The 26,405-nt window shown below is 45.1% G+C and overlaps 1 protein-coding gene across 1 annotated transcript in view; it reads left to right on the top strand.

The window, feature by feature from the left end:
- LOC124009211 (activated CDC42 kinase 1-like) overlaps nucleotides 1-26,405 on the top strand; it is an 85,229-nt gene that overhangs the window by 14,226 nt on the left and 44,598 nt on the right. Inside the window, 1 exon segment of the mRNA XM_046320773.1 lies at nucleotides 19,889-19,959. Within this exon segment, the coding sequence (XP_046176729.1) occupies nucleotides 19,889-19,959 (71 nt within the window).

Here is a 26,405-nt window from a genome sequence, read left to right as displayed (position 1 = left end):
TATCTCAAGGAGCCCTGCTGCCAAAGAGAAGCTTTGTCTTCAGTAGGCCACTCTCTTTCTGTCCTCTCTGCTTTGTCATATAATATTTTGTATTTGTCACATGCTTCGTAAACAACAGGTGTAGACAGTGAATTGCTTACTTACTTCCCAACAATGCAGAGAGAAAAAATATAAAAACAATAACACAAGGAATAAATACACAACAAGTAACATAACTTGGCTATATACACAGGGTACCAGTACCAAGTCGATGTTCAGGGGTACAATGTAATTGAGATAGATACACTATATATACAAACGTATGTGGACAGGTGTATAAAATCGAGCACACAGCCATGCAATCTCCATAGACAAACATTGGCAGTAGAATGGCCTGACCGAAGAGCTCAGTGACTTTCAACGTGGCACCGTCATAGGATGCCACCTTTCAAATCAAATCAAACTTTATTTGTCACATGTGTCTAATACAAGTGTAGACCTTAACATGAAATGCTTACTTACAAGCCTTTAACCAACATTGCAGTTCAAGAAGAGTTGACAATATTTACCAAATAAACTGAAGTAAAAAATATATTTTTTAAAGTAACAAAATAACATAACAATAACGAGGCTATATACAGGGGGGGTACTGGTACCGAGTGTGTGGGTTGGTACAGGTTATTTGAGGTCATTTCTACATGTATGTAGGGGTGAAGTGACTGTGCATAGATAATGAAAAGCAAGTAGCAGCAGTGTAATGTCCGTTAGCCATTTGACTAATTGTTCAGCAGTCTTTTGGCTTTGGGGTAGAAGCTGTTTAAGGAGCCTTTTGGTCCTATACTTTGCGCTCCGGTACTGCTTGCCGCGCGGTAGGTGAGAAAACAGTCAATGACTTGGGTGACTGGAGTCTCTGATAATTTTATGGCCTTTCCTCTGACACTGCCTATTATATAGGTCCTGGATTACAGGAGGCTTGGCCCCGGTGATGTACTGGGCCATATGCACTACCCTCTGTAGCGCCTTACGGTCAGATGCCGAGCAGTTGCCATACCAGGCGGGGATGCAACCTGTCAGGATGCTCTCGATGTTGCCGCTGTATGAGGATGTGGGGACCCATGCCAAATCTTTTCAGTCTCCTGAGGAAGAAAAGGTTTTGTTGTGCCCTCTTCACGACTGTCTTGGTATGGAGGAGGAATAATGGTAATGGGGAATTTTTTCATGGTTCAGGCTAGGCCCCTTTGTTCCCAGCTACAGCGTACAATGACATTCTAGAAAATTCTGTGCTTTCAACTTTGTGGCAACAGTTTGGGGAAGGCCCTTTCTTGTTTCAGCATTACAATACCTCCTTGCACAAAGCGTTGTCCATACAGAGATGCTTTGTCGAAATCGGTGTGGCCTGCACAGAGTCCTGACCTCAACCCCATTGAACACCTTTGGGATGAATTGGAACGCCGGCTGCGAGCCAGGCCTAATTGCGCGACATCAATGCCTGACCTCACTAATGGTATTGTGGCTGAATGGAAGCAGGTCCCCACAGCAATTGTCACGCCTTGGTCATTGTATCTTGTGTTTTGTTAATTGTTTGGGTAGGCCAGGGTGTGACATGGGTTTATATGTTGTATTTCGTATTGGGGTTTGTATTAATTGGGAGTGTGTATTATTAGGGGTGTGTCTAGTTAGGCTTGGCTGCCTGAGGCGATTCCTAATTGGAGTCAGCTGATTCTCGTTGTCTCAGATTGGGAACCGTATTTAGGCAGCCTGAGTGCGCGTTGTAATTCGTGGGTGATTGTACCTGTCTTAGTGTTAGTCACCAGATAGGCTGTATTTGTTTCACTCGCATGTACCGCAGTATTCTTCATTAACAGTCATGAGTAACCTACACGCTGCATTTCGGTCTGACTCTCTACAAACAACAGACGAAGTTCATTACAGCAATGTTCTAGTTGACAGCCTTCCCAGAAGAGTGGATGGAGGCTGTTATAGTAACAACCAAGGGACCAACTCCATATTAAAGAGTGAAAAGATTTGGTGCCAAAAGGGTCAACGCAGAGTCTGGGTAGCTATTGGTTAACGATTTAACTAACTATTGTGAGCGTACCAAGTAATTAGGCGTCACTCTAAAGCGGGAAGGTGGAATAAACGAGTCAGGAGTAGGTTTTTCTGATTGAACACGGTTCTCTATTGAGGGTATTTTGTCAACAAAAACATTAACATAATCAATGAAAAATCTTCCAAGGAAAAAAACACATCTTCTTCTCCAGATGAAACAAGAACACAATAGGATAATCTTTAAACTACAACAAACATAAATCATGGGTTTGTCACCATCTTCCTGGTTCTTTCAGCACAGCTTCTCTCTCTCAGCAACCATCTTCCAGAGATAGTTTTCCCCCTCTCTGTTGGTTCCATTCTCTCTCTTATAGGGGAAGGAGAGTATCTCATTAGTACCTTCAGCTGTGCTTAATTGACTCTGGTTACCTGGTCTCCCATGCTTTGTTGGGCTACTATCCATGAGCCCAGCCTGCCCTCTAGTGGTCCTTCCACATACCTTCCCCCCCAGGACCGAACCGGAGGGTCGGGCGCCAGACGCACCGTCTTGGTCGCGTCGGGACAGCGCGTCTGCATTCCCGTTCCTCGATCCGGCCCTGTGGATGACATGGAAAGAGAACGGTTGTAAAGACAAAAACCATCTGGCTATTCTGTTGTTATTGTTTCTCTTACCAGCCATCCACGCGAGGGGCGCATGGTCAGTAACTAATGCAAACCTCCGACCCAGTAGGTAGTACCGGAGATAATCGAGGGCCCACTTGATGGCTAAGGCCTCTTTCTCTACGGTCGCATACCTCTGTTCCCGATCGCTGAGTTTCCTACTAATGAAGAGAATCGGCTTCTCTGCTTCACCTTCACCCTGAGCTAGTACGGCCCCGAGCCCGGTATCCGAGGCGTCGACCTGCACAATGAACTCTTGTGAGAAGTCCGGAGCCTGTAGAACGGGATCAGAACACAGGCCATCTTTTAACAATTGAAAGGCCTCTTCCGCCTCGTCTTTCCACTCTACCTGGTTTGGCAGGTTTTTCCTGATGAGGTTTGTGAGGGGTTGGCAATGGTTGCATATCCCGGGATAAAACGGCGATAATATCCTGTTATCCCTAAGAAGGCCCGAACGTCTCGCTTGGTCCGGGGTCGAGGCCAGTCACGAATTGCCCTGGTCTTCTCTGCCTGCGGGCGTATTTTCCCATTCCCCACGGTATACCCCAGGTATTCCGCTTCGGACAGGCCCAGGCAGCATTTATTTGGATTGGCTGTCAACCCTGTGGCTTCCAAACTCACGAGCACCGCCCGTAATCGCAGGAGGTGACTATCCCAGTCCTCGCTGTGGATGACCACATCGTCTATGTACGCCGCTGCATACTCTTGATGGGGGCGTAGAATGGCATCCATGAGGCGTTGGAAGGTTGCAGCGGCTCCGTGCAGTCCGAAGGGCATCCTCACATACTGGAAAAGCCCCTCTGGGGTGGCGAAGGCAGTCTTTGAGCGATCCTCCGGAGCCACCGGCACTTGCCAATATCCCTTCGTCAAATCCAGGGTAGTGATGAACTTGGCCTTTCCTAAGCGCTCCAAGAGTTCATCCACACGGGGCATGGGATACGCATCGAATGTAGAGATGGCATTCACGCCCCTAAAGTCGTTGCAGAGTCTCATACTACCATCGGCTTTGGGGACCAGGACTATGGGACTGGACCACTCGCTCGTCGAGGGCTCGATCACGCCCATCCTCAACATCTCCCTCACCTCTTTCTTAGCGATGACTCGGCGAGCCTCAGGAATCCTGTAAGGGCGGATATGCACTTTCTTGCCGGGTTCAGTGTGGATATGGTGGAACAGGACATCTGTTTGTCCTGGGAATGGAGAGAATACTCGACCAAAGTTCATAATCAGCTTATCTAGCTGTCTTGACTGCTCCGGTAGGAGAGTTTGGCCACGGCGCACCTGTGGTAGAGCCTCTTTTTTTCTTTGCCCTCCAGGGCCATCAAAGCCACCTCCTCCTCTCGTCCATGGTACGTCTTCAGCAGGTTTATGTGATAGAGTTGGACCTTCTTCCTCCTGTCAGGTTGCTTGATGAGGTAATTGACCGGTGAGACCCTTTTCATTACCTCGTAGGGCCCCCTCCACTGCGCCAGCAAGCGATGTTCGGCCGTGGGCACAAGCACCATCACTTTCTCTCCCACGGTGAACTCACGGGGGTCGCAGATTTATCATAGGCCCGGCCTTGGGTCCTTTGGGCCTTCTCCATATGCTCCTTGACTATGGGCCACACTGCTGACAGGCGGTCTCTCATCAGGGTAACGTGTTCTATTGTGGATCGAAAGGGGCATGGTTGGGTCTCCCAGGTCTCCTTGGCTAAGTCGAGGATTCCTCGACAGGGTCTGCCATAGAGCAATTCAAACGGCGAGAATCCAGTGGATGCCTGAGGTACTTCTCGCAGGGCAAACATTAAGTGTGGGAGGAGCATGTCCCAGTTTTTCCCGTCTCGGGACACCACTCTTCTCAACATGCTTTTAATTGTTTTGTTCAAGCGTTCACACAACCCATCTGTTTGAGGGTGGAATATGCTTGTACGTATCTGTTGAACCTGATATAACCGACACAAGTCCTTCATCAACCGGGACATGAACGGGGTTCCTTGATCGGTTAAGATAGTCTTGGGAAGGCCCACACGAGAGAACATCAGGAATAATTCCTTGGCAATTCCCTTTGACGACATGTTACGCAGGGGTATGGCCTCCGGGAACTTGGTAGCATAATCTATAACCACTAGGATGTACTCGTGTCCTCTGGCGGATTTTGGGAGGGGTCCTACGAGGTCCATAGCTATGCGTTCAAAGGGAGTCTCTATGATGGGGAGAGGAATCAAAGGGTTACGTAGGTGTGGCCTTGGGGCTGTACGTTGACATTGATCACACGTCTTACAATACCTGGCCACATCTCGGGTGACACGGGGCCAATAGAATCTCTGCATGATTCTGTCAATAGTCTTGTCTCGTGCCAGGTGTCCTCCTAGGACGTGGGAATGGGCTAACTGTAGAACTGTATCCCTGTAGGGTCTAGGCACCATTAGTAATTCCTGGTTTTCCCCCCTTCGTCGTACGACCCAGTATAAGAGACCCCGCCTGATTGCATAGTAAGGAAGAGGGGGCTCACCTGATCCGTCGACGTTCCTCCCGTCGATCACCTTCACCTTCCTCATGGCCTCCCTTAGGTCTGGGTCTCTATGCTGCGAGGTGCCGAACTGTCCCTTTAATTCCTGGGGCAGGTCAACCTCAGTAGAGGGATGTGGAGGTTGTTCCACATCCCCATCAGGGGAGACCGAGGAGAATCCCTTCCAGGTTCCCTCCTCGGATGGAGCTTCAAATATATCCCTTAGTGCCTGGTTGCTCCTTCCTTCCTGCGTTGTGTATAACCCTTCACAGGTGTCTTCATCGGTGGTTTCCTGGAATATCTGTCGTAAACGTTGGGTCGCTATTTCTTCCTCTGCAGTAGAGGACGAGGACGCGGCTACGTCTCCTTGTAGTACTACTACCTCGGGCTTGGAGATTCTCTTCTTTCCTGTCCCCCTTCTTCCCGTGCATAACGTCATCTGCCGAAGCTCCTTATATAGGGGACAGTCTCTCCCGATCAATAATGGCACCTTCAGCTGGGGCACTTTCCCTGCCCTGACTGTACACCTTCCTTTTGGAGTGAGAATAGGCAGATTCACAGTGGGGTAATAGTGGGTGTCTCCATGGATACAGGATACGGCTACTTTGTCTGGTAGCAGTGTTGCGGAGGTCACCATCCGCTCCTCTACTAACGTAACCATACTTCCCGAGTCGAGAATAGCTACCACATCTTGTCCTTCAACTCGCACCGGAATCTCTGAGGCTGGGGCTATCTCTGCTAACCAACAGTGTTGATCCTGCCCCCTCAAAACGGGATGTGTGGGGGTAGGCAGTGACGACTCTGTGACCATGGGCTCATCCTTGCTAGGACATTGTGGGGCATAATGGTTGGGAGACTGACACTTATAACACCGACCCGGCTGTGTGGTGGCTGACTTCTCCCACCTCCGGGGGGGGCTTGGACGTTTCGGTGGCGGGCAAGCCGGGGTGAGTCGTGGTACGGGATTGGACGACTCCTTCCGTTCCTCCTTGTCACTTTTTAACAACTCCCCTGTAGACCGATATGTTTCCACCGCCTGGGCTATTTCGTCGGCTGACAACGGGTTGGCTTGCCCCACAACCCTTTTTAAGTCACTGGGTAATTCTCTCAATATCTTGTCCACTACGAGAGTCTCTATCACATGTCCTACTCCCTTTCCAGGTTCTAGCCACTGTTTTGTCAGTCGTATTAAGGCGAAGATCTGGGCACGAACGGGTTGATCAGCTGTATAGGTCCATTGATGGAACTTTACAGCCCTATCTCTGGCAGTCAGCTGGTACCGGGACAGGATCTCGGTTTTTAGTCGCCCATAGTCCGCAGCTTCGCGGGAATCCAGGTCAAAATAGGCTTCCTGAGCCACCCCGGTCAAAAGAGGAGCTAATGCGCTAGCCCATTCTGTGGGCGGCCACTCTTCCAAGGTGGCCGTCCTTTCGAAGGTCATGAGGAAGGCCTCAATATCATCCTCCTTGGAGAGACGAGATAAGATGGCGTGAGCAGCCGCTCTTGGCCTAACTCTAGGTTCTTCTCGTCGACTCAGCTGTTGTTGCAGGAGTTCTATGGTTGTCTGCTGTGCCGTGATCAATTGTTGTAGTAGGGCGTTATCCATCGTTCTTGAATGGTTCCTCCGGGTCTTCTGGAAGAATATTAATTTACTCACTTATCCTTGTGTCACTCGTCCACCTAATGCCCGCATCCTCCACCAATGTGAGCGTACCAAGTAATTAGGCGTCACTCTAAAGCGGGAAGGTGGAATAAACGAGTCAGGAGTAGGTTTTTCTGATTGAACACGGTTCTCTATTGAGGGTATTTTGTCAACAAAAACATTAACATAATCAATGAAAAATCTTCCAAGGAAAAAAACACATCTTCTTCTCCAGATGAAACAAGAACACAATAGGATAATCTTTAAACTACAACAAACATAAATCATGGGTTTGTCACCATCTTCCTGGTTCTTTCAGCACAGCTTCTCTCTCTCAGCAACCATCTTCCAGAGATAGTTTTCCCCCTCTCTGTTGGTTCCATTCTCTCTCTTATAGGGGAAGGAGAGTATCTCATTAGTACCTTCAGCTGTGCTTAATTGACTCTGGTTACCTGGTCTCCCATGCTTTGTTGGGCTACTATCCATGAGCCCAGCCTGCCCTCTAGTGGTCCTTCCACACTATGTAGCAGTCTTATGGCTTGGGGGTAGAAGCTGTTCAGGGTCCTGTTTGTTACAGACTTGATGTATCGGCACCGCTTGCCGTGCGGTAGGAGAGAGAACGGTCTATGACTTGGGTGGCTGGAGTCTTTTCACCGATTTTAGGGACTTCCTTTGAGACCGCCTGGTATAGAGCTCCTGGATGGCAGGGAGCTCGGCCGCAGTGATGTACTGGGCCATACGCACTACCCTCTGTAATTCCTTGCAGTCGGATGCCAAGCAGTTGCCAAGCAGCGGTGTTGCAGCCAGTCAAGATGCTGTCAATGGTGCAGCTGTAGAATTGTTTGAGGATCTGAAGACCCATGCCGAATATTTTCAGGCTCCTGAGGGGGAAGAGGTGTTGTCGTACACACTTCACTCTGTAGTTGGTATGTGTAGACCAATATTAATTCCTTAGAGATTTGGACACCAAGGAACTTGAAGCTCTCGACCTGCTCCACTACAGCCCAGTCAATGTGGATGGGGGTGTGCTCTGTTTCCTGTTCCTTGCTAACATTGAGGTTGGTAATCAGGCCTACCACTGTTGTTGTTTACAAACTTAATGATGGTGTTTGAGTTGTGCAGTTTTGGGTGAACAGGGAGTAGAGGGGACTAGGCATGCACCCCTGACCCGCCCCTGGTGTTGAGGGTCAGCGTGGCGGATGTGTTTTTGCCTACCCTCACCACCGGTGGTGACCTGCCGGGATGTCCAGAACCCAGTTGCAGAGGGAGGTGTTTAATTTTAGGGTCCTTAGTGCACTCCAAGCTCATTTCTAAGCTATGTTGTTGAACGCTGAGCTGTAGTCAATTAATAGCCTTCTTTCATAGGTGTTATTTTTGTCCAGGTGGGAAAGGGCAGTGTGGAGTGCAATAGAGATTGCGTCATCTATGGATCTGTTGGGGCGGTATGCAAATTAGTGGGTCCATGGTATCTGGGATGATGTTGTGAGCCATGACCAACCGTTTCAAAGCATTTCATGGCTGCAGATGTGAGTGCTACAGATAGTCATTTAGACCGATTATCTTGGTATTCTTGGGCACAGAGACTATGGTGGTCTGCTTGAAACGTAGGTATTAGAGACTGGGTCAGGGAGAAGTTGAAAATGTCAGTGAGGACAGTTGCCAGCTGGTCAGCGCATGCTCTGAGTACGCGTGCTGGTAATCTGCCCATCCTAGTGAATGTTAACCTGTTTAAAGGTGTTAACCTTTCTACGCAACGAACCCGTTAGCGGGATTAAATTCGACAACATACGGTGATCGCTACATAAATAGTCATATTAAACATTCATGAAGATACAAGTGTCTCACATGTTTCCAAAGCCTAGAATCTTGCTAATCCAAAGGCTCTAACACGAAACATTTTGTGAACCGCTTGTGTCATGAATTTCGTCTCCATTAAATTTTCGACGACACATTCGATGTAAATACACACACAAAACGTGACTTTTCCAGTCATGTTTGGTTTCATTGCAATCAACCAAACGTGATGGGTCATTTCTCGGGACGTATTGACTGAAAGAAACCGATTTGAAGACAACAAGTAATGACATCATTGTGCACCAATGATATGACTGCAGTTTCGTTGATTTGACTGAATTTTAACCCAATGACCACTGATGGTCTTGAAATCTAGCTAGGTTGATAGCCAATGAGCTGAGGTAAACGGCAATATGTAATGGTTATGTGTTGGAAGACCAACCCATGTAGTAAACTCCGGCATACAGAGGGTCATTCACCATTGAAGATTCATTTCTGGAAGGAGCATGTTACACACAGCACTATGTTGGAAAAGCGCATCTTCAGCTGTTTATATATCAATCAGTATGGCGACTAAGTCAGGGAAAGCTAAATCTAAGTCTAGATATACAGATGTACACACAATTTTAGAAGAAATTGATCGGGAAAGTGAGACAGATTGTTGGAGGACGATTAATTTAGCTAGCATAGCTTTGATGCCCAAATGGTGGAATATTTTTTGAATGGAGAGGACATCGTTTTGGACTGGTAAGTTCTTCTCATGCTAATGCCGTTGTTTGAAATTAATTATCTAAAATATTATTTGTGATTTTTAAATTATTTAGTAGCAATATATAAAAATGTAATTAAATGTATAAAGTACTTGTTGGCTATACATTGTGGGTGTGGGTATGTTTGTGTGAGTCATAGCCTATGTTTGCATGTATTTGTATGACCCATAGCCTATATTTGTGTGTGTTTATATATATATATATATATATATATATATATATATATATATATATATATATATATATATATATATATATATATATATATATATATATATATATACATATTGTGGATTAGAGGGAGCATGGCCGAGATGCGTGTGTCTGCCGCTCCACCTCACCCCACCCCTACATGAAATAGCCTATTTGAGGCTGTTGAGGGGAGGGCAGGCCCACAACAATGGCCAAAGTGAAATGGAGACAGTAGATACAGCTGGTCTGTTGTAAAATAATAAAGACAGTAGATGTAGCTGGTCTGTCATAATATAATAGAGACAGTAGATGTAGCTGGTCTGTCATAATATAATAGAGACAGATCTAGCAGGTCTATAATAACATATTCAACCTTATGTTCCCTGTACTCCATATACAGTGGGGCAAAAAAGTATTTAGTCAGCCACCAATTGTGCAAGTTCTCCTATTTAAAAAGATGAGAGAGGCCTGTAATTTTCATCATAGGTACACTTCAACTATGACAGGCAAAATGAGAAAAAATCCAGAAAATCACATTGTAGGATTTTTAATATTTTTTTTTGCAAATTATGGTAGAAAATATGTATTTGGTCAATAACAAAAATGTATCTCAATACTTTGTTATATACCCTTTGTTGGCAATGACAGAGGTCAAACGTTTTCTGTAAGTCTCCACAAGGTCTTCACACACAGTTGCTGGTATTTTTGGCCCATTCCTCCATGCAGATCTCCTCTAGAGCAGTGATGTTTTGGGGCTGTTGCTGTGCAACATGGACTATCAACTCCCTCCAAAGATTTTCTATGGGGTTGAGATCTGGAGACTGGCTAGGCCAGTCGAAGCCACTCCTTCGTTGCCCGGGCGGTGTGTTTGGGATCATTGTCATGCTGAAAGACCCAGCCACGTTTCATCTTCAATGCCCTTGCTGATGGAAGGAGGTTTTCACTCAAAATCTCACAATACATGGCCCCATTCATTCTTTCCTTTACATGGATCAGTCGTCCTGATCCCTTTGCAGAAAAACAGCCCCAAAGCATGATGTTTCCACCCCCATGCTTCACAGTAGGTATGGTGTTCTTTGGATGCAACTCAGCTTTCTTTGTTATATTTTGGTTTCATCTGACTATATGACATTCTCCCAATCTTCTCCTGGATCATCCAAATACTCTCTCGCAAACTTCAGACGGGCCTGGACAAATACTGGCTTAAGCAGGGGGACACGTCTGGCACTGCAGGATTTGAGTCCCTGGCGGCGTAGTGTGTTACTGATGGTAGGCTTTGTTACTTTGGTCCCAGCTCTCTGCAGGTCATTCACTAGGTCCCCCCAAGTGGTATTTTTGCTCACCGTTCTTGTGATCATTTTGACCTCCCGGAGTGAGATCTTGCGTGGAGCCCTAGATCGAGGGATATTATCAGTGGTCTTGTATGTCTTCCATTTCCTAATAATTGCTCCCACAGTTGACTTCTTCAAACCAAGCTGCTTACCTATTGCAGATTCAGTCTTCCCAGCCTGGTGCAGGTCTACAATTTTGTTTCTGGTGTCCTTTGACAGTTCTTTGGTCTTGGCCATAGTGGAGTTTGGAGTGTGACTGTTTGAGGTTGTGGACAGGTGTCTTTTATACTGATAACAAGTTCAAACAGGTGCCATTAATACAGGTAACGAGTGGAAGACAGAGGAGCCTCTTAAAAAAAAGGTTACAGGTCTGTGAGATTTGCAAATAAATTCATTAAAAATTCTACAATGTAATTTTCTAGATTTTATTTCTCATTTTGTCTGTCATAGTTAAAGTGTACCTATGATGAAAATGACTGGCCTCATCTTTTTAAGTGGGAGAACTTGCACAATCGGTGGCTGACTAGATACTTTTTTGCCCCACTGTATATCTGTTTATTATACCTGTTGATACGGGGCTCATATGTGAAACTATTCTAACTGAACATTTTCTTTCACAGTGACACTGACTCCGAATGGGAGCCCCACTGAAGCTGATTCATCCTGAAGCTGATTCATCCAGGCACTTGTTGTCTCAGCGCTACTGGGGCATGGAATGCAAAAAATGTCCCCATTCCAACTGCAATAAAGGACTACAACAAGAGTATGGGAGGTGTGGACCTGTCAGATGCTATTACAATGTTCTCCATCAGACGATGAAATGGTACAAGACCTTCTATAATTTCATTGACATTGCTGTGGTGAATGCATTCATCCTACACAAGGAAATGACTAAGAGCTGTGGAAAGCCCCCCATCTCACAGCTAGCCTTCAGAGAGCTGCTCATCAAGGAGCTACAGCACCACTGCACCACATTCAGCTGCCCAAATGTATTTCTGCAGGCATGGATGTCTCTCAGGGCCAAAAGGGCACAGCATGGAGGCGTCGCTGTGTTCTTTGCAAAATGAAGTCCCCCATCACCTGCACCACATGCTTGGTGACCCTCTGCTTTACAGCAGAAAGAGACTGCTATGGCACCTGGCATCAGCAGCACAATATTGAAAGGTTGAGGTTCTTCCAAATATTGAAAGTTTTATTTTGTAAATGTATATATATTTTTTCATGTTTTTTCTCCATTATTTGGGGGGGGGTGTTAGAATACCATTTTGTTATTTTGTACATAGTTATTCCATTCAAAATGTATAACTTCACCAATTTGGCCACTTGGGTACATTTGGGCTACTTGTGTGGGACACCTGGGTGACTTCGTGATAAATGTCATGTAGCACACTCATTTTGGAAGTTATCATTCTGAAACGTTGCACAAGTACTGCTGCCCTCTTATGTTTTTCACTGAAGTTATCCCCATCATCCTATCTGAATGTTTGTTTTGTCTTGTTCATTTGAAAGATGATGATACAACAATAAAAATGAAACTACTTATGTTTTTTTTCATTGTATTATCTAAACCAGTTCTATTGTGTTATTCTCCTCCTACATTCAATTCACATTTACACAAACTTCAGTGTTTTCCTTTAAATGAAACCAAGAATATGCATATCCTTGGTTCTGGGCCTGAGTTACAGGCAGTTAGATTTGGGTGTGTCTTCAGGCGGAAATTGAAAAAAAGTAGGGGGGTAGCTGTAAAATGTTAATAGCATCGACTACAAAGAGAGCGATCACACAATCGTCTGGAACAGCTGGTGCTCTCATGCATGGTTCAGTGTTGCTAGCCTCGAAGTGAGCATAGGCATTTTGCTCATCTGGTAGGCTCGCATCACTGGACAGCTCGCGACTGGGTTTCCCTTTGTAATCCATGATGTCCAACGAGTGTCAGAGCATGTGTAGGAAGATTCGATCTTGGTCCTGTATTGACACTGTCTGGTTTGATGGTTCGTCTGAGTGCGCTGAAGCACCTTTGGCAGTGATTACAGCATTGAGTTTTCCAGGGTATGACATTACACTTTTGGCACACCTGTATTTGGGGAGATTCTCCCATTCTTCTTCGCAGATCCTCTCAAGCTCTGTCAGGTTGGATGGAGAGCGTTGCTGCACAGCTATTTTCAGGTCTCTCCAGAGATGTTCGATCGGGTTCAAGTCCGGGCTCTGGCTGGGCCACTCAAGAGCATTCAGAGACTTGTCCCGAAGCCAATCCTGCTTTGTCTTGGCTGTGTGTTTAGTGCGTTCTCCTGTTGGAAGGTCAACTTTCACCCCAATCTGAGGTCGTGAGCGCTCTGGAGCAGGTTTTCACAAGGGATCTCTCTCTACTTTGCTCCGTTCATCTTTCCCTCAATCCTGACTAGTTTCCCAGTCCCTGCCGCTGAAAAACATTCCCACAGCATGATGCTGCCACCACCGTGCATCCTCGTAGGGATGGTGTCAGGTTTCCTCCAGACGTGACGCTTAGCTTTCAGGCTAAAGAGTTCAATTTTGGTTTCATCAGACCAGAGAATCTTATTTCTCATGGTCTGGGAGTCTTTAGGTGCCTTTGGGCAAACTCCAAGCAGGCCTTCATGTGCCTTTTACTGAGGAGTGGCTTCCGTCTGGCCACTGCCATAAAGGCCTGATTGGTGGAATGCAGCAGAGATGCTTGTCCTTCTGGAAGGTTCTCCCATCTCCACAGAGGAACTCTCAAGCTCTGTCAGTGACCATCAGGTTCTTGGTCACCTCCCTGACCTAGGACCTTCTCCCCCAATTGCTCAGTATGGCTGGGCGGCCAGCTCTAGGAAGAGTCTTGGTGGTTCAAACTAACTGTATTCTGTTAGGCTAGATTCCACTCTTTTGTCGTGGAGTTACGCAAACTTGGAAGTGAAACAGAATATCAATAGAGCAGATATTTTCTTTCCATCACGAATGCCCTTAATATCTTTTCACAATTCACATTTAACCGGGAATTACACCCTTAAAATGTAATTTCCCCTAACACGGGCGTGCGTCCTTAAGCACATTAGTGGGAGATCAAAAAAAGTTGTCTTCCTTTCCATTTGTCACTCTCTAAGCCCCCCTCTCAATGCCTCTCTACTCACTCTGATTTCCATTGTCCTCCTTTTGCTCTCTTTTTTTTCTGATTTCACTCCTTTCATTTACATTGTCTGTAGCTGAGCTCAGAGTTGCAACCTGTGAGTTGATTCTTTAGAAAAAGTTGTAAATCATTCATATACATTGAGTATACAAAATATCAGCTACTACAAGCGATTTCATTCACTGCAACACTTAAGAAATAGTTGCAGTTAGTTTCAGAATGGGTGGCAAGGAATAAGTTAGAACTAAATATTTCAAAAACTGAAAGCATTGTGTTTGGGACAAATCATTCACTAAACCTCAAGTAAACTGTTCACTGCGTACATACCAATAATGTGGAAATTGAGCAAACCTGTCATGGTCAAACATGATGATACAACAGTAATTTATTGATGTCACTTGTTAAATTGATGTCAGGTTAAGAAGGAATTTTAAGCTTTGAGACAATTGATACATGGGTGTATTTATTTCTATTCTTTAAAAAAAAAAACATTTTATTTAACTAGGTAGGTCAGTCAAGGACAAATTCTCATTTTCAATTATGGCCTAGGAACAGTGGGTTAACTGCCTTGTTCAAGGGCAGAATGACAGATTTTTACCTTGTCAGCTCTGGGAATTGATCTTGCAACTTTCCAGTTACTAGTCCAACACTCTAACCACTAGGCTACTTGCCACCCCATTGGAATGTAGCCAACATACACTCTATACTAAACTATGTGTTCCATTCAAGGTGAATGGGTAAGACAAAATATTTAAATGCCTTTGAATGGGGTATGGTAGTATGTGCCAGGCGCACTGTTTTGTGTCAAGAACTGCAAAGCTCCTGTATTTCTCACACTCAACAGTTTCCCATGTTTATCAAGATTGGTCCACCACTCAAAGGACATCCTGCCAACTTCACTTTAGGAAGCATTGGAGTCAAGGGTGTTTAGTATAGAGTGTATGTTGGCTACATTCCAATATCCATACTAGGATGCCACTTAGAATACATACCCAATCAATCAAATGTATTTAATAATATTTAATAGGGATTTAGTACTATATCTCTTGACACAATGATGAAAATAATCATGGCCTCTAAACCTTCAAGCTGTATACTGGACCCTATTCCAACTAAACTACTGAAAGAGCTGCTTCCTGTGCTTGGCCCTCCTATGTTGAACATAATAAACGGCTCTCTATCCACTGGATGTGTACCAAACTCACTAAAAGTGGCAGTAATAAAGCCTCTCTTGAAAAAGCCAAACCTTGACCCAGAAAATATAAAAAACTATCGGCCTATATCGAATCTTCCATTCCTCTCAAAGATTTTAGAGAAGGCTGTTGCGCAGCAACTCACTGCCTTCCTGAAGACAAACAATGTATACGAAATGCTTCAGTCTGGTTTTAGACCCCATCATAGCACTGAGACGGCACTTGTGAAGGTGGTAAATGACATTTTGATGGCATCGGACCGAGGCTCTGCATCTGTCCTCGTGCTCCTAGACCTTAGTGCTGCTTTTGATACCATCGATCACCACATTCTTTTGGAGAGATTGGAAACCCAAATTGGTCTACACGGACATGTTCTGGCCTGGTTTAGGTCTTATCTGTCGGAAAGATATCAGTTTGTCTCTGTGAATGGTTTGTCCTCTGACAAATCAACTGTACATTTCGGTGTTCCTCAAGGTTCTGTTTTAGGACCACTATTGTTTTCACTATATATTTTACCTCTTGGGGATGTTATTCGAAAACATAATGTAAACTTTCACTGCTATGCGGATGACACACAGCTGTACATTTCAATGAAACATGGTGAAGCACCAAAATTGCCCTCGCTAGAAGCATGTGTTTCAGACATAAGGAAGTGGATGGCTGCAAACTTTCTACTATTAAACTCGGACAAAACAGAGATGCTTGTTCTAGGTCCCAAGAAACAAAGAGATCTTCTGTTGAATCTGACAATTAATCTTAATGGTTGTACAGTCGTCTCAAATAAAACTGTGAAGGACCTCGGCGTTACTCTGGACCCTGATCTCTCTTTTGAAGAACATATCAAGACCATTTCGAGGACAGCTTTTTTCCATCTACGTAACATTGCAAAAATCAGAAACTTTCTGTCCAAAAATGATGCAGAAAAATTAATCCATGCTTTTGTCACTTCTAGGTTAGACTACTGCAATGCTCTATTTTCCGGCTACCCGGATAAAGCACTAAATAAACTTCAGTTAGTGCTAAATACGGCTGCTAGAATCCTGACTAGAACCAAAAAATTTGATCATATTACTCCAGTGCTAGCCTCTCTACACTGGCTTCCTGTCAAAGCAAGGGCTGATTTCAAGGTTTTACTGCTAACCTACAAAGCATTACATGGGCTTGCTCCTACCTACCTCTCTGATTTGGTCCTGCCGTACATACCTATACGTACGCTACGGTCACAAGACGCAGGCCTCCTAATTGTCCCTAGAATTTCTAAGCAAACAGCTGGAGGCAGGGCTTTCTCCTATAGAGCTCCATTTTTATGGAACGGTCTGCCTACCCATGTCAGAGACGCAAACTCGGTCTCAACCTTTAAGTCTTTACTGAAGACTCATCTCTTCAGTGGGTCATATGATTGAGTGTAGTCTGGCCCAGGAGTGGGAAGGTGAACGGAAAGGCTCTGGAGCAACGAACCGCCCTTGCTGTCTCTGCCTGGCCGGTTCCCCTTTTTCCACTGGGATTCTCTGCCTCTAACCCTGTTACGGGGCTGAGTCACTGGCTTGCTGGGGCTCTCTCGTGCCGTCCCTGGGGGGGGTGCGTCATCTGGGTGGGTTGATTCACTGTTGTGGTCGGCCTGTCTGGGTTCCCCCCCTTGGGTTGTACCGTGTCGGAGATCTTTGTGGGCTATACTCGGCCTTGTCTCAGGATGGTAAGTTGGTGGTTGAAGATTTCCCTCTAGTGGTGTGGGGGCTGTGCTTTGGCAAAGTGGGTGGGGTTATATCCTTCCTGTTTGGCCCTGTCCGGGGGTGTCCTCGGATGGGGCCACAGTGTCTCCTGACCCCTCCTGTCTCAGCCTCCAGTATTTATGCTGCAGTAGTTTATGTGTCGGGGGGCTAGGGTCAGTTTGTTTATCTGGAGTACTTCTCCTGTCCTATTCGGTGTCCTGTGTAAATCTAAGTGTGCGTTCTCTAATTCTCTCCTTCTCTCTTTCTTTCTCTCTCTCGGAGGACCTGAGCCCTAGAACCATGCCCCAGGACTACCTGACATGATGACTCCTTGCTGTCCCCAGTCCACCTGGCCATGCTCCTGCTCCAGTTTCAACTGTTCTGCCTTACTATTATTCAACCATGCTGGTCATTTATGAACATTTGAACATCTTGGCCACGTTCTGTTATAATCTCCACCCGGCACAGCCAGAAGAGGACTGGCCACCCCACATATGCTCTCTCTAATTCTCTCTTTCTTTCTCTCTCGGAGGACCTGAGCCCTAGGACCGTGCCCCAGGACTACCTGACATGATGGCTCCTTGCTGTCCCCAGTCCACCTGACTGTGCTGCTGCTCCAGTTTCAACTGTTCTGCCTTATTATTATTTGACCATGCTGGTCATTTATGAACATTTGAACATCTTGGTCATGTTCTGTTATAATCTCTACCCGGCACAGCCAGAAGAGGACTGGCCACCCCACATAGCCCGGTTCCTCTCTAGGTTTCTTCCTAGGTTTTGGCCTTTCTAGGGAGTTTTTCCTAGCCACCGTGCTTTTACACCTGCATTGTTTGCTGTTTGGGGTTTTAGGCTGGGTTTCTGTACAGCACTTTGAGATATCAGCTGATGTACGAAGGGCTATATAAATAAATTTGATTTGATTTGGTTTGATTTGAATAATATTACCAAATAAATCTTTGATCACTGCACTACACAAATTGTAACCAATCACAGCACAATCACTGCATAAAATGGTTCGATCAAGCCACACGTCAACAAAACTTTCCCCCCGTCAGCGCATTTTCGTAATAACTTGATGTTAAGGGATTTTTTTTTATCAATAATGACTAATTATGTATACATTTCAATCAGGACTGACTAATCAGAATACTATTATGTTACTGTATAGATGTATGAATTTTATTTTAATCCTAGTACTGAATATAATGTGTGTAATTATAATCAAGAATTAGAACAAAGACTGTCTGTTCCTTGGTAGAAACGAATGAACTTATCGTCAGACTGGCTAGAATGCTTGTCTACACAGGTAGACCTTGGCCTGGTCATAAATTATCTAAACTAGTGGAGGACAATGTAGGAAGGCTTGAGAACTATACTGCCATTGTACCGGAGTGGAGGAGGGACGGGACAGTTTGAAACCTAATGATGTCATTTTCAGTTTATAACCTGTTGTAAATTATATCATGTTCAGTACCCTTGAGAATAAACACAATTGCTTGATTTTGAGACTGGTCTCCGCCCATTTTATGCAAATAAGTATCTTACAAATCCTTAGAAATGGGCTGAGTGTATTAATTGAATTGGGTAATAAACATATAGGAGTTTAATTCCTCTATCACTTGAAGAAAATCATCTCAAATTGCAATCAAAATGTCAGAAGTGCTACATCTAAATCTAGCAGAATCCTGGAGGGACTGAACAGTACAGAACAGTGCAGAACAGGGGATGCTTTTCTTACGTATCAAGTACAGCAATGGTGCCCAACTCTCCTCCGAGAGGGTTACCCCTTCTGGAAGCTTTTGCGACAACCCTAATCTTGCCTGATACTACTAATTAGCGGACCAGGACCTTGATTAGCTGAGTTACAGCACAACAGGATTGGAGCAAAAACTTGCATTGCCAGTTGCTTTCCAGTATAAACGCAACATGCAACAATTTTACCTGTTTTACTAAGATACAGTTCATATAAGGAAATCAGTCAATAAAAATTGATTCAGTAGGCCCAGATTTATGGATTTCACATGAATGGGCAGGGGCACAGTAATAGGTCCACCCACTTGGGAGCCAGGTCCAGCCAATCCGTTTTCCCCCACAAAAGTGTTTTATTACAGACAGAAATACTCCTCAGTTTCATCAGCTGTCTGGGTGGCTGGTTTCAGATCATCCCGCAGGTGAAGATGCTGGATGTGGAGGTCCTGGGCTGGTGTGGTAAAACATGGTCTGCGGTTGTGAGGCAGGCTGGACTTACTGCCAAATTCTCTAAAATGATTGGAGGCGGCTTATGGTAGAGAAATTAACTTTACATTCTCTGGCAACAACTCTGGTGGGCATTCTTACAGTCAGCATGCCAATTGCACGCTCCCTCAAAACTTGAGACATCTGTGGCATTGTGTTGTGACAAAACTGCACATTTTAGAGTTGCCTTTTATTGGCCCTAGCACATATTGCACCTGGGTAATGATCATGCTGTTTAATCAGCTTCTTGATATGGCACACCTGTCAGGTGGATAGATTATCTTGGCAAAGGATAAATGCTCACTAGCAGGAATGTAAACAAATTTGTAGACACAATATGAGAGAAATTAGCGTTTTCTAGGATCTGTTACTTTAACATTTCTGGGATCTTTTATTTCAGCTCATGAAACATGGGACCAACACTTGACCTGTTGCGTTTATATTTTTGTTCAGCATAGAATAGGATATTCACATATGAACAGGTCCAGAGAGTTTAGCATTAGCATAACACTGATTGTTATGTAAGCAACTCAATGTTTGATTTAGAACACTCTGCTTCCCATACATTTATGAATGATGATGCATTGAATATGACTATCACTATCACATGCCATAGTGATATCACTGTAGTTTGGGAGAAGTAGTTTCTGATTCTTGGTCTACATAGTCAGTGACATTATCCTTCTCGCTCCTTCCCCCTCTCTGTCATGGGTGTCGCTACAGGGCAGAGACGGCTGTGGGAGGCGGTCAAGAGGAGGAAAGCCATGTGCAAGCGGAAGTCCTGGATGAGCAAGGTACAGTACACAAACGCATACATACGAATATAATACATACAGTACACTGACTCTACAGTACAAACTATCTGTCTCGTTCATGCACAATGACCCTAACATATTAACATGTGACCGTGTGTATATGTTCGTTTGCTCATACTGTGTCTTGATCCATCCTCTCGCACATTGTCAATATCTGTTCCTTGTGGACAATAGGACGTGTTATCTTTGGTCTGAATTCACTGTTCCCATAGCTTGGTTTTACATACGGAGTTCAATTGAGCTGAGCAGTTGTGTATCCAATTTGTAAGTCGCTCTGGATAAGAGCGTCTGCTAAATGACTTAAATGTAAATGTAAATGTATACAATGGAGTTGTATGGGGAGGTTAGATGTCTGATTCATTTGTGTGAGCGCGCACGTGTACAGGTAACTGCCAAAATAAAGGAAACACCAACAAAGTGTCTTTAAAGTGTCACACTGATCCTCAACATGGGGGGGCCCTTAGTCCCCTCCTGTACTCCCTGTTCACCCACGAATGCGTGGCCAAGCACGACGCCAACACCACCATTAAGTTTTCTGACGACACGACAATGGTAGGCCTGATCACCGACAACGATTAGACAGCCTATACGGAGGAGATCGGAGACCTGGCAGTGTGTTCAAATCCCACTCATTTATATAGCCCTTCTTACATCAGCTGATATCTCAAAGTGCTGTACAGAAACCCAGCCTAAAACCCCAAACAGCAAGCAATATAGGTGTAGAAGCACGGTGGCTAGGAAAAACTCCCTAGAAAGGCCAAAACCTAGGACGAAACCTAGAGAGGAACCAGGCTATGAGGGGTGGCCAGTCCGCTTCTGGCTGTGCTGGGTGGAGATTATAACAGAACATGGCCAAGATGTTCAAATGTTCATAAATGACCAGCATGGTCAAATAATAACAATCACAGTAGTTGTCGAGGGTGCATCAAGTCAGCACCTCAGGAGTAAATGTCAGTTGGCTTTTCATAGCCGATCATTAAGAGTATCTCTACCGCTCCTGCTGTCTCTAGAGAGTTGAAAACAGCAGGTCTGGGACAGGTAGCACATCTGGTGAAGAGGTCAGGGTTCCATAGCCGCAGGCAACACAGTTGAAACTGGAGCAGCAGCACGGCCAGGTGGACTGGGGACAGCAAGGAGTCATCATGCCAGGTAGTCTGAGGCATGGTCCTAGGGCTCAGGTCCTCCGAGAGAGAGAAAGAGAGAATTAGAGAGAGCATACTTAAATTCACACAGGACACCGGATAAGACAGGAGTTCTCCAGATATAACTGACTGACCCTAGCTCCCCGATACATAAACTACTGCAGCATAAATACTGGAGGCTGAGACGGGAAGGGTCAGGAGACACTGTGGCCCCATCTGATGATACCCCCGGACAGGGCCAAACAGGTAGGATATAACTCCACCCACTTTGCCAAAGGACAGCCCCCACACCACTAGAGGGATATCTTCAACCACCAACTTACCATCCTGAGACAAGGCTGAGTATAGCCCACAAAGATCTTCGCCACAGCACAACCCAAGGGGGGCCGGGGGCGGGCGCCAACCCAGACAGGAAGATCACGTCAGTGACTCAACCCACTCAAGTGATGCACCCCAGTAAGCCAGTGACTCAGCCCCTGTAATAGGGGCTGAGTCACTGTGGAGAGAGGGGAACCGGCCAGGCAGAGACAGCAAGGGCGGTTCATTGCTCCAGAGCCTTTCCGTTCAACTTCACACTCCTGGGCCAGACTACACTCAATCATATGACCCACTGAAGAGATGAGTCTTCATTAAACACTTAAAGGTTGAGACCGAGTCTGCGTCTCTCACATGGGTAGGCAGACCATTCCATAAAAAGTTAGCTCTATAGGAGAAAGCCCTGCCTCCGGCTGTTTTCTTAGAAATTCTAGGGACAATTAGGAGGCCTGCGTCTTGTGACCGTAGCGTACGTATAGGTATTCACGGCAGGACCAAATCGGAAAGATAGGTAGGAGCAAGCCCATGTAATGCTTTGTAGGTTAGCAGTAAAACCTTGAAATCAGCCCTTGCCTCAACAGTAAGACATATTCGTCGCCAGACCCACTGGCTCCAGGTCATCTACAAGGCCATGCTAGGCAAAGCTCCGCCTTATCTCAGCTCACTGGTCACGGTGGCAACACCCATCCGTAGCACGCGCTCCAGCAGGTGTATCTCATTGATCATCCCTAAAGCCAACACCTCATTCGGCCGCCTTTCGTTCCAGTACTCTGCTGCCTGTGACTGGAACGAATTGCAGTTGGAGACTTTTATCTCCCTCACCAACTTCAAACATCAGCTATCTGAGCAGCTAACAGATCGCTGCAGCTGTACATAATCTATTGGTAAATAGCCCACCCATTTTCACCTACCTCATCCCCACAGTTTTTATTTATTTACTTTTCTGCTCTTTTGCACACCAATATCTCTACCTGTACTGATCATTTATCACTCCAGTGTTAATCTGCAATATTGTAATTATTCACTTACCTCCTCATGCCTTTTGCACACATTGTATATAGACTCCCCTTTTTTCTCTACTGTGTTATTGACTTGTTAATTGTTTACTCCATGTGTAACTCTGTGTTGTCTGTTCACACTGCTATGCTTTATCTTGGCCAGGTCGCAGTTGCAAATGAGAACCTGTTCTCAACTAGCCTACCTGGTTAAATAAAGGTGAAATAAATTTTTTAAAAGTAGGGAGGCTAGCACTGGAGTAAAGGATCACATTTTTTGGGTCTAGTCAGGATTTTAGCAGCCGTAGTTAGCACTAACTGAAGTGTATTTAGTGCTTTATCCGGGTAGCCGGAGAGTAGATCATTGCAGTAGTCTAACCTAGAAGTAACAAAAGCATGGATTAATTTTTCTGCATAATTTTTAGACAGAAAGTTTCTGATTTTTAAACCAATTTGGCCAGAACTTGTCCGTGTAGACCAATTTGGGTTTCCAATCTCTCCAAAAGAATATGGTGATCGATGGTATCAAAAGCAGCACAAAGGTCTAGGAGCACGAGAACAGATTCAGAGCCTCGGTCTCTCGGTCTGACACCATTAAAAGGTCATTTACTACATTCACAAGTGCAGTCTCAGTGCTATGATGGGTCTAAAACCAGACTGAAGCATTTCATATACATTGTTTTGTCTTCAGGAAGGCAGTGAGTTGCTGTGCAACAGCTTTTTCTAAAATCTTTGAGAGGAATGGAAGATTCGATATAAGCCGATAGTTTGTTATAGTTTCTGGGTCAAGGTTTGGCTTTTTCAAGAGAGGCTTTATTACTGCCACTTTTAGTGAGTTTGGTACACATCTAGTGGATAGAGAGCCGTTTATTATGTTTGAGTGTTTTAGTACTATATCTCTTGACAATGATGAAAATAATCATGACCTCTAAACCAAGCACAGGAAGCAGCTCTTTCAGTAGTTTAGTTGGAATAGGGTCCAGTATGCAGCTTGAAGGTTTAGAGGTCATGATTATTTTCATCATTGTGTCAAGAGAAATAGTACTAAAACACTTGAGCGCCTCTCTTGATCCTAGGTCCTGGCAGAGTTGTGCAGACTCAGGACAACTGAGCTTTGGAGGAATACGCAGATTTAAAGAGGAGACCGTAATTTGCTTTCTAATGATCATGATCTTTTCCTCAAAGAAGTTAATGAATTTATTACTGCTGAAGTGAACTCCATCCTCTCTTGGGGAATGCTGCTTTTCAGTTAGCTTTGCGACAGTATCAAAAATACATTTCGAATTGTTCTAATTTTCCTCAATTGGAAAAATAGGATGATCAAGCAGCAGTGAAGGCTCTTCATTACTGCACCGTCTTTCCAAGCTAGTTGGAAGACTTCCAGTTTGGTGTGGCGCCATTTCCGTTGCAATTTTCTGGAAGCTTGCTTCAGAGCTCGGGTATTTTCTATATACCAGGGAGCTAGTTTATTATGACAAATGTTTTTGGTTTTTAGGGGTGCAACTGCATCTAGGGTATTGCGCAAGGTTAAATTGAATTCCTCAGTTAGGTGGTTAACTGATTTTTGTTCTCTGACGTCCTTGGGTAGGCAGAGGGAGTCTGGAAGGGCATCAAGGAATCTTTGGGTTGTCTGAGAATTTATAGCACAACTTTTGATGCTCCTTGGTTGGGGTCTGAGCAGATTATTTGTTGCGATTACAAATGTAATAAAATGGTGGTCCGATAGTCCAGGATTATGAGGAAAAACATTAAGATCCACAACATTTATTCCATGGGACAAAACTAGGTCCAGAGTATGACTGTGACAGTGAGTAGGTCCAGAGACATGTTGGACCAAACCCAATTAGTCGATGATGGCTCCAAAAGCCTTTGGAGTGGGTCTGTGGACTTTTCCATGTGAATATTACAATTTTCTGGAGGCCTGTAACAGTAGCTATAAAAAGTGTTTGAGTAGGCGGCATACGTTTCATGACTCGAAGCTCAAAAGACGAAAACGTCTTTTTTTTTTTGTAAATTGAAATTCGCTATCGTAAAAATTAGCAACACCTCCGCCTTTGCGGGATGCACGCGGGATATGTTCACTAGTGTAACCAGGAGGTGAGGCCTCATTTAACACAATAAATTCATCAGGCTTAAGCCATGTTTCAGTCAGGCCAATCACATGAAGATCATGATCAGTGATTAGTTCATTGACTATAACTGCCTTTGAAGTGAGGGATCTAACATTAAGTAGCCCTATTTTGAGATGTGAGGTATCACAATCTCTTTCAATAATGGCAGGAATGGAGGAGGTCTTTATCCTAGTGAGATTTCTAAGGCGAACACCGCCATGTTTAGTTTTGCCTATCCTAGGTCGAGGCACAGACACGGTCTCAATGGGGATAGCTGAGCTGACTACACTGACTGTGCTAGTGGCAGGCTGGCTAACAGCCTGCTGCCTGGCCTGCACCCTATTTCATTGTGGAGCTAGAGGAGTTAGAGCCCTGTGTATGTTGGTAGATAAGATGAGAGCACCCCACCAGGGTTGCCAGGACAACAACTAAATGTGAGCAAGACAAAGGAGCTGATTGTGTACTACAGGAAAAAGAGAGCCGGATATGCCCGCATTCACATCGCCGGGGCTATAGTGGAGGGGGTCGAGAGTTTCAAGTTCCTTGGTGTCCACATCACCAACAAACTATCATGGTCCAAACACACCAAGACACTAGTGATGAGGGCTTGACAATGCCATTTCCTCCTCAGGAGACTAAAAGGATTTGGCAATGGGATCCTCAAAAAGTTCTACAACTGCTCCATCCAGGGCATCCTGACCGGTTGCATCACCACCTGGTATGGTAGCTGCTCGACATCCGACCGTAATGTGTTACAGAGGGTAGTACATACGGCCCAATACATCACTGGGGCCAAGCTTCTTGCCATCCAGGACCTATATACCAGGCGGTGTCAGAGGATACCATGTTAGAGACACTTAAATATTTTAAAGGGCACACATACACAATCCATGTCTCAATTGTCTCAATGCTTAAACATCCTTATTTAACCCCTCTCCTCCCCTTCATCTACACTGATTGAAACAGATTTAAAAGTGACATCAATAAGGGATCATCGCTTTCACATGGATTCACCTGGTCATTCTATGTCTTGGAAAGAGCATGTGTTCTTAATGTGTTGTACACTCAGTGTACACAGAACGCATAGAGAAGGACAGACTCTAGTATGCTCACAAACTTACAGTGCACACATACTAATGCATGCACACATACAGCTTGGCTGACAAAAATCAAGCCCCTTTCCTCTGTCTCTAAAGTTGGAGTTGGATATTACTGGCTGAGGGGATTTTTACAGCTCCACATGTCTGCGGTGTGGTGTGTGTATCAATGAGTCTTTTTCAGTGTGTGCGTGTATGTCTCGGTGGTGAGTCTGGTGTTCTAAATAGGGGATGGGACAGTTTTTTAAATAGTGAAGATGGAAGACCAGCACACAACCCTAAACTAACTACGCACACAGATAGCCGTACACACAAACAAACACTCCAAGCCCCCCCCCACACACACACACACACACAAACACAGTCAGTGGCTGAGGAGGCAGATTATTTGGACGGGTGGTTGGTGCCAGAAGCGGAAACAAACACGTGTAATTTTAGAAAGCTATCATCTCCTCAGCCTGGCTGCATTCTGGCTGGAGCGGCCAACACTGCAGTCTGCATCCCAGAGGCCTGCAGCCAAGCTGTATGTGTGCATGCATTAGTATGTGTGCACTGTAAGTTTGTGAGCATACTAGAGTCTGTCCTTCTCTATGCGTTCTGTGTACACTGAGTTTGCATATGACCCCTGAGTCGGCTATAACTCTGAACTGTACCCCAAACTGTCTGCTGAATAACCACACACACACACACACTTACTCACTGCCATGTCACTCTCTGATGTCTAGTAGTAGGGAGCTGCAGGCCTCTGGGATGCAGACTGCAGTG

The sequence above is a fragment of the Oncorhynchus gorbuscha genome, linkage group LG22, assembly GCF_021184085.1.
Source record: "Oncorhynchus gorbuscha isolate QuinsamMale2020 ecotype Even-year linkage group LG22, OgorEven_v1.0, whole genome shotgun sequence".
NCBI lineage: Eukaryota > Metazoa > Chordata > Actinopteri > Salmoniformes > Salmonidae > Oncorhynchus > Oncorhynchus gorbuscha.
Note: the sequence above shows the minus strand (reverse complement) of the source record. Positions and strands in the feature narration are given on the sequence as shown.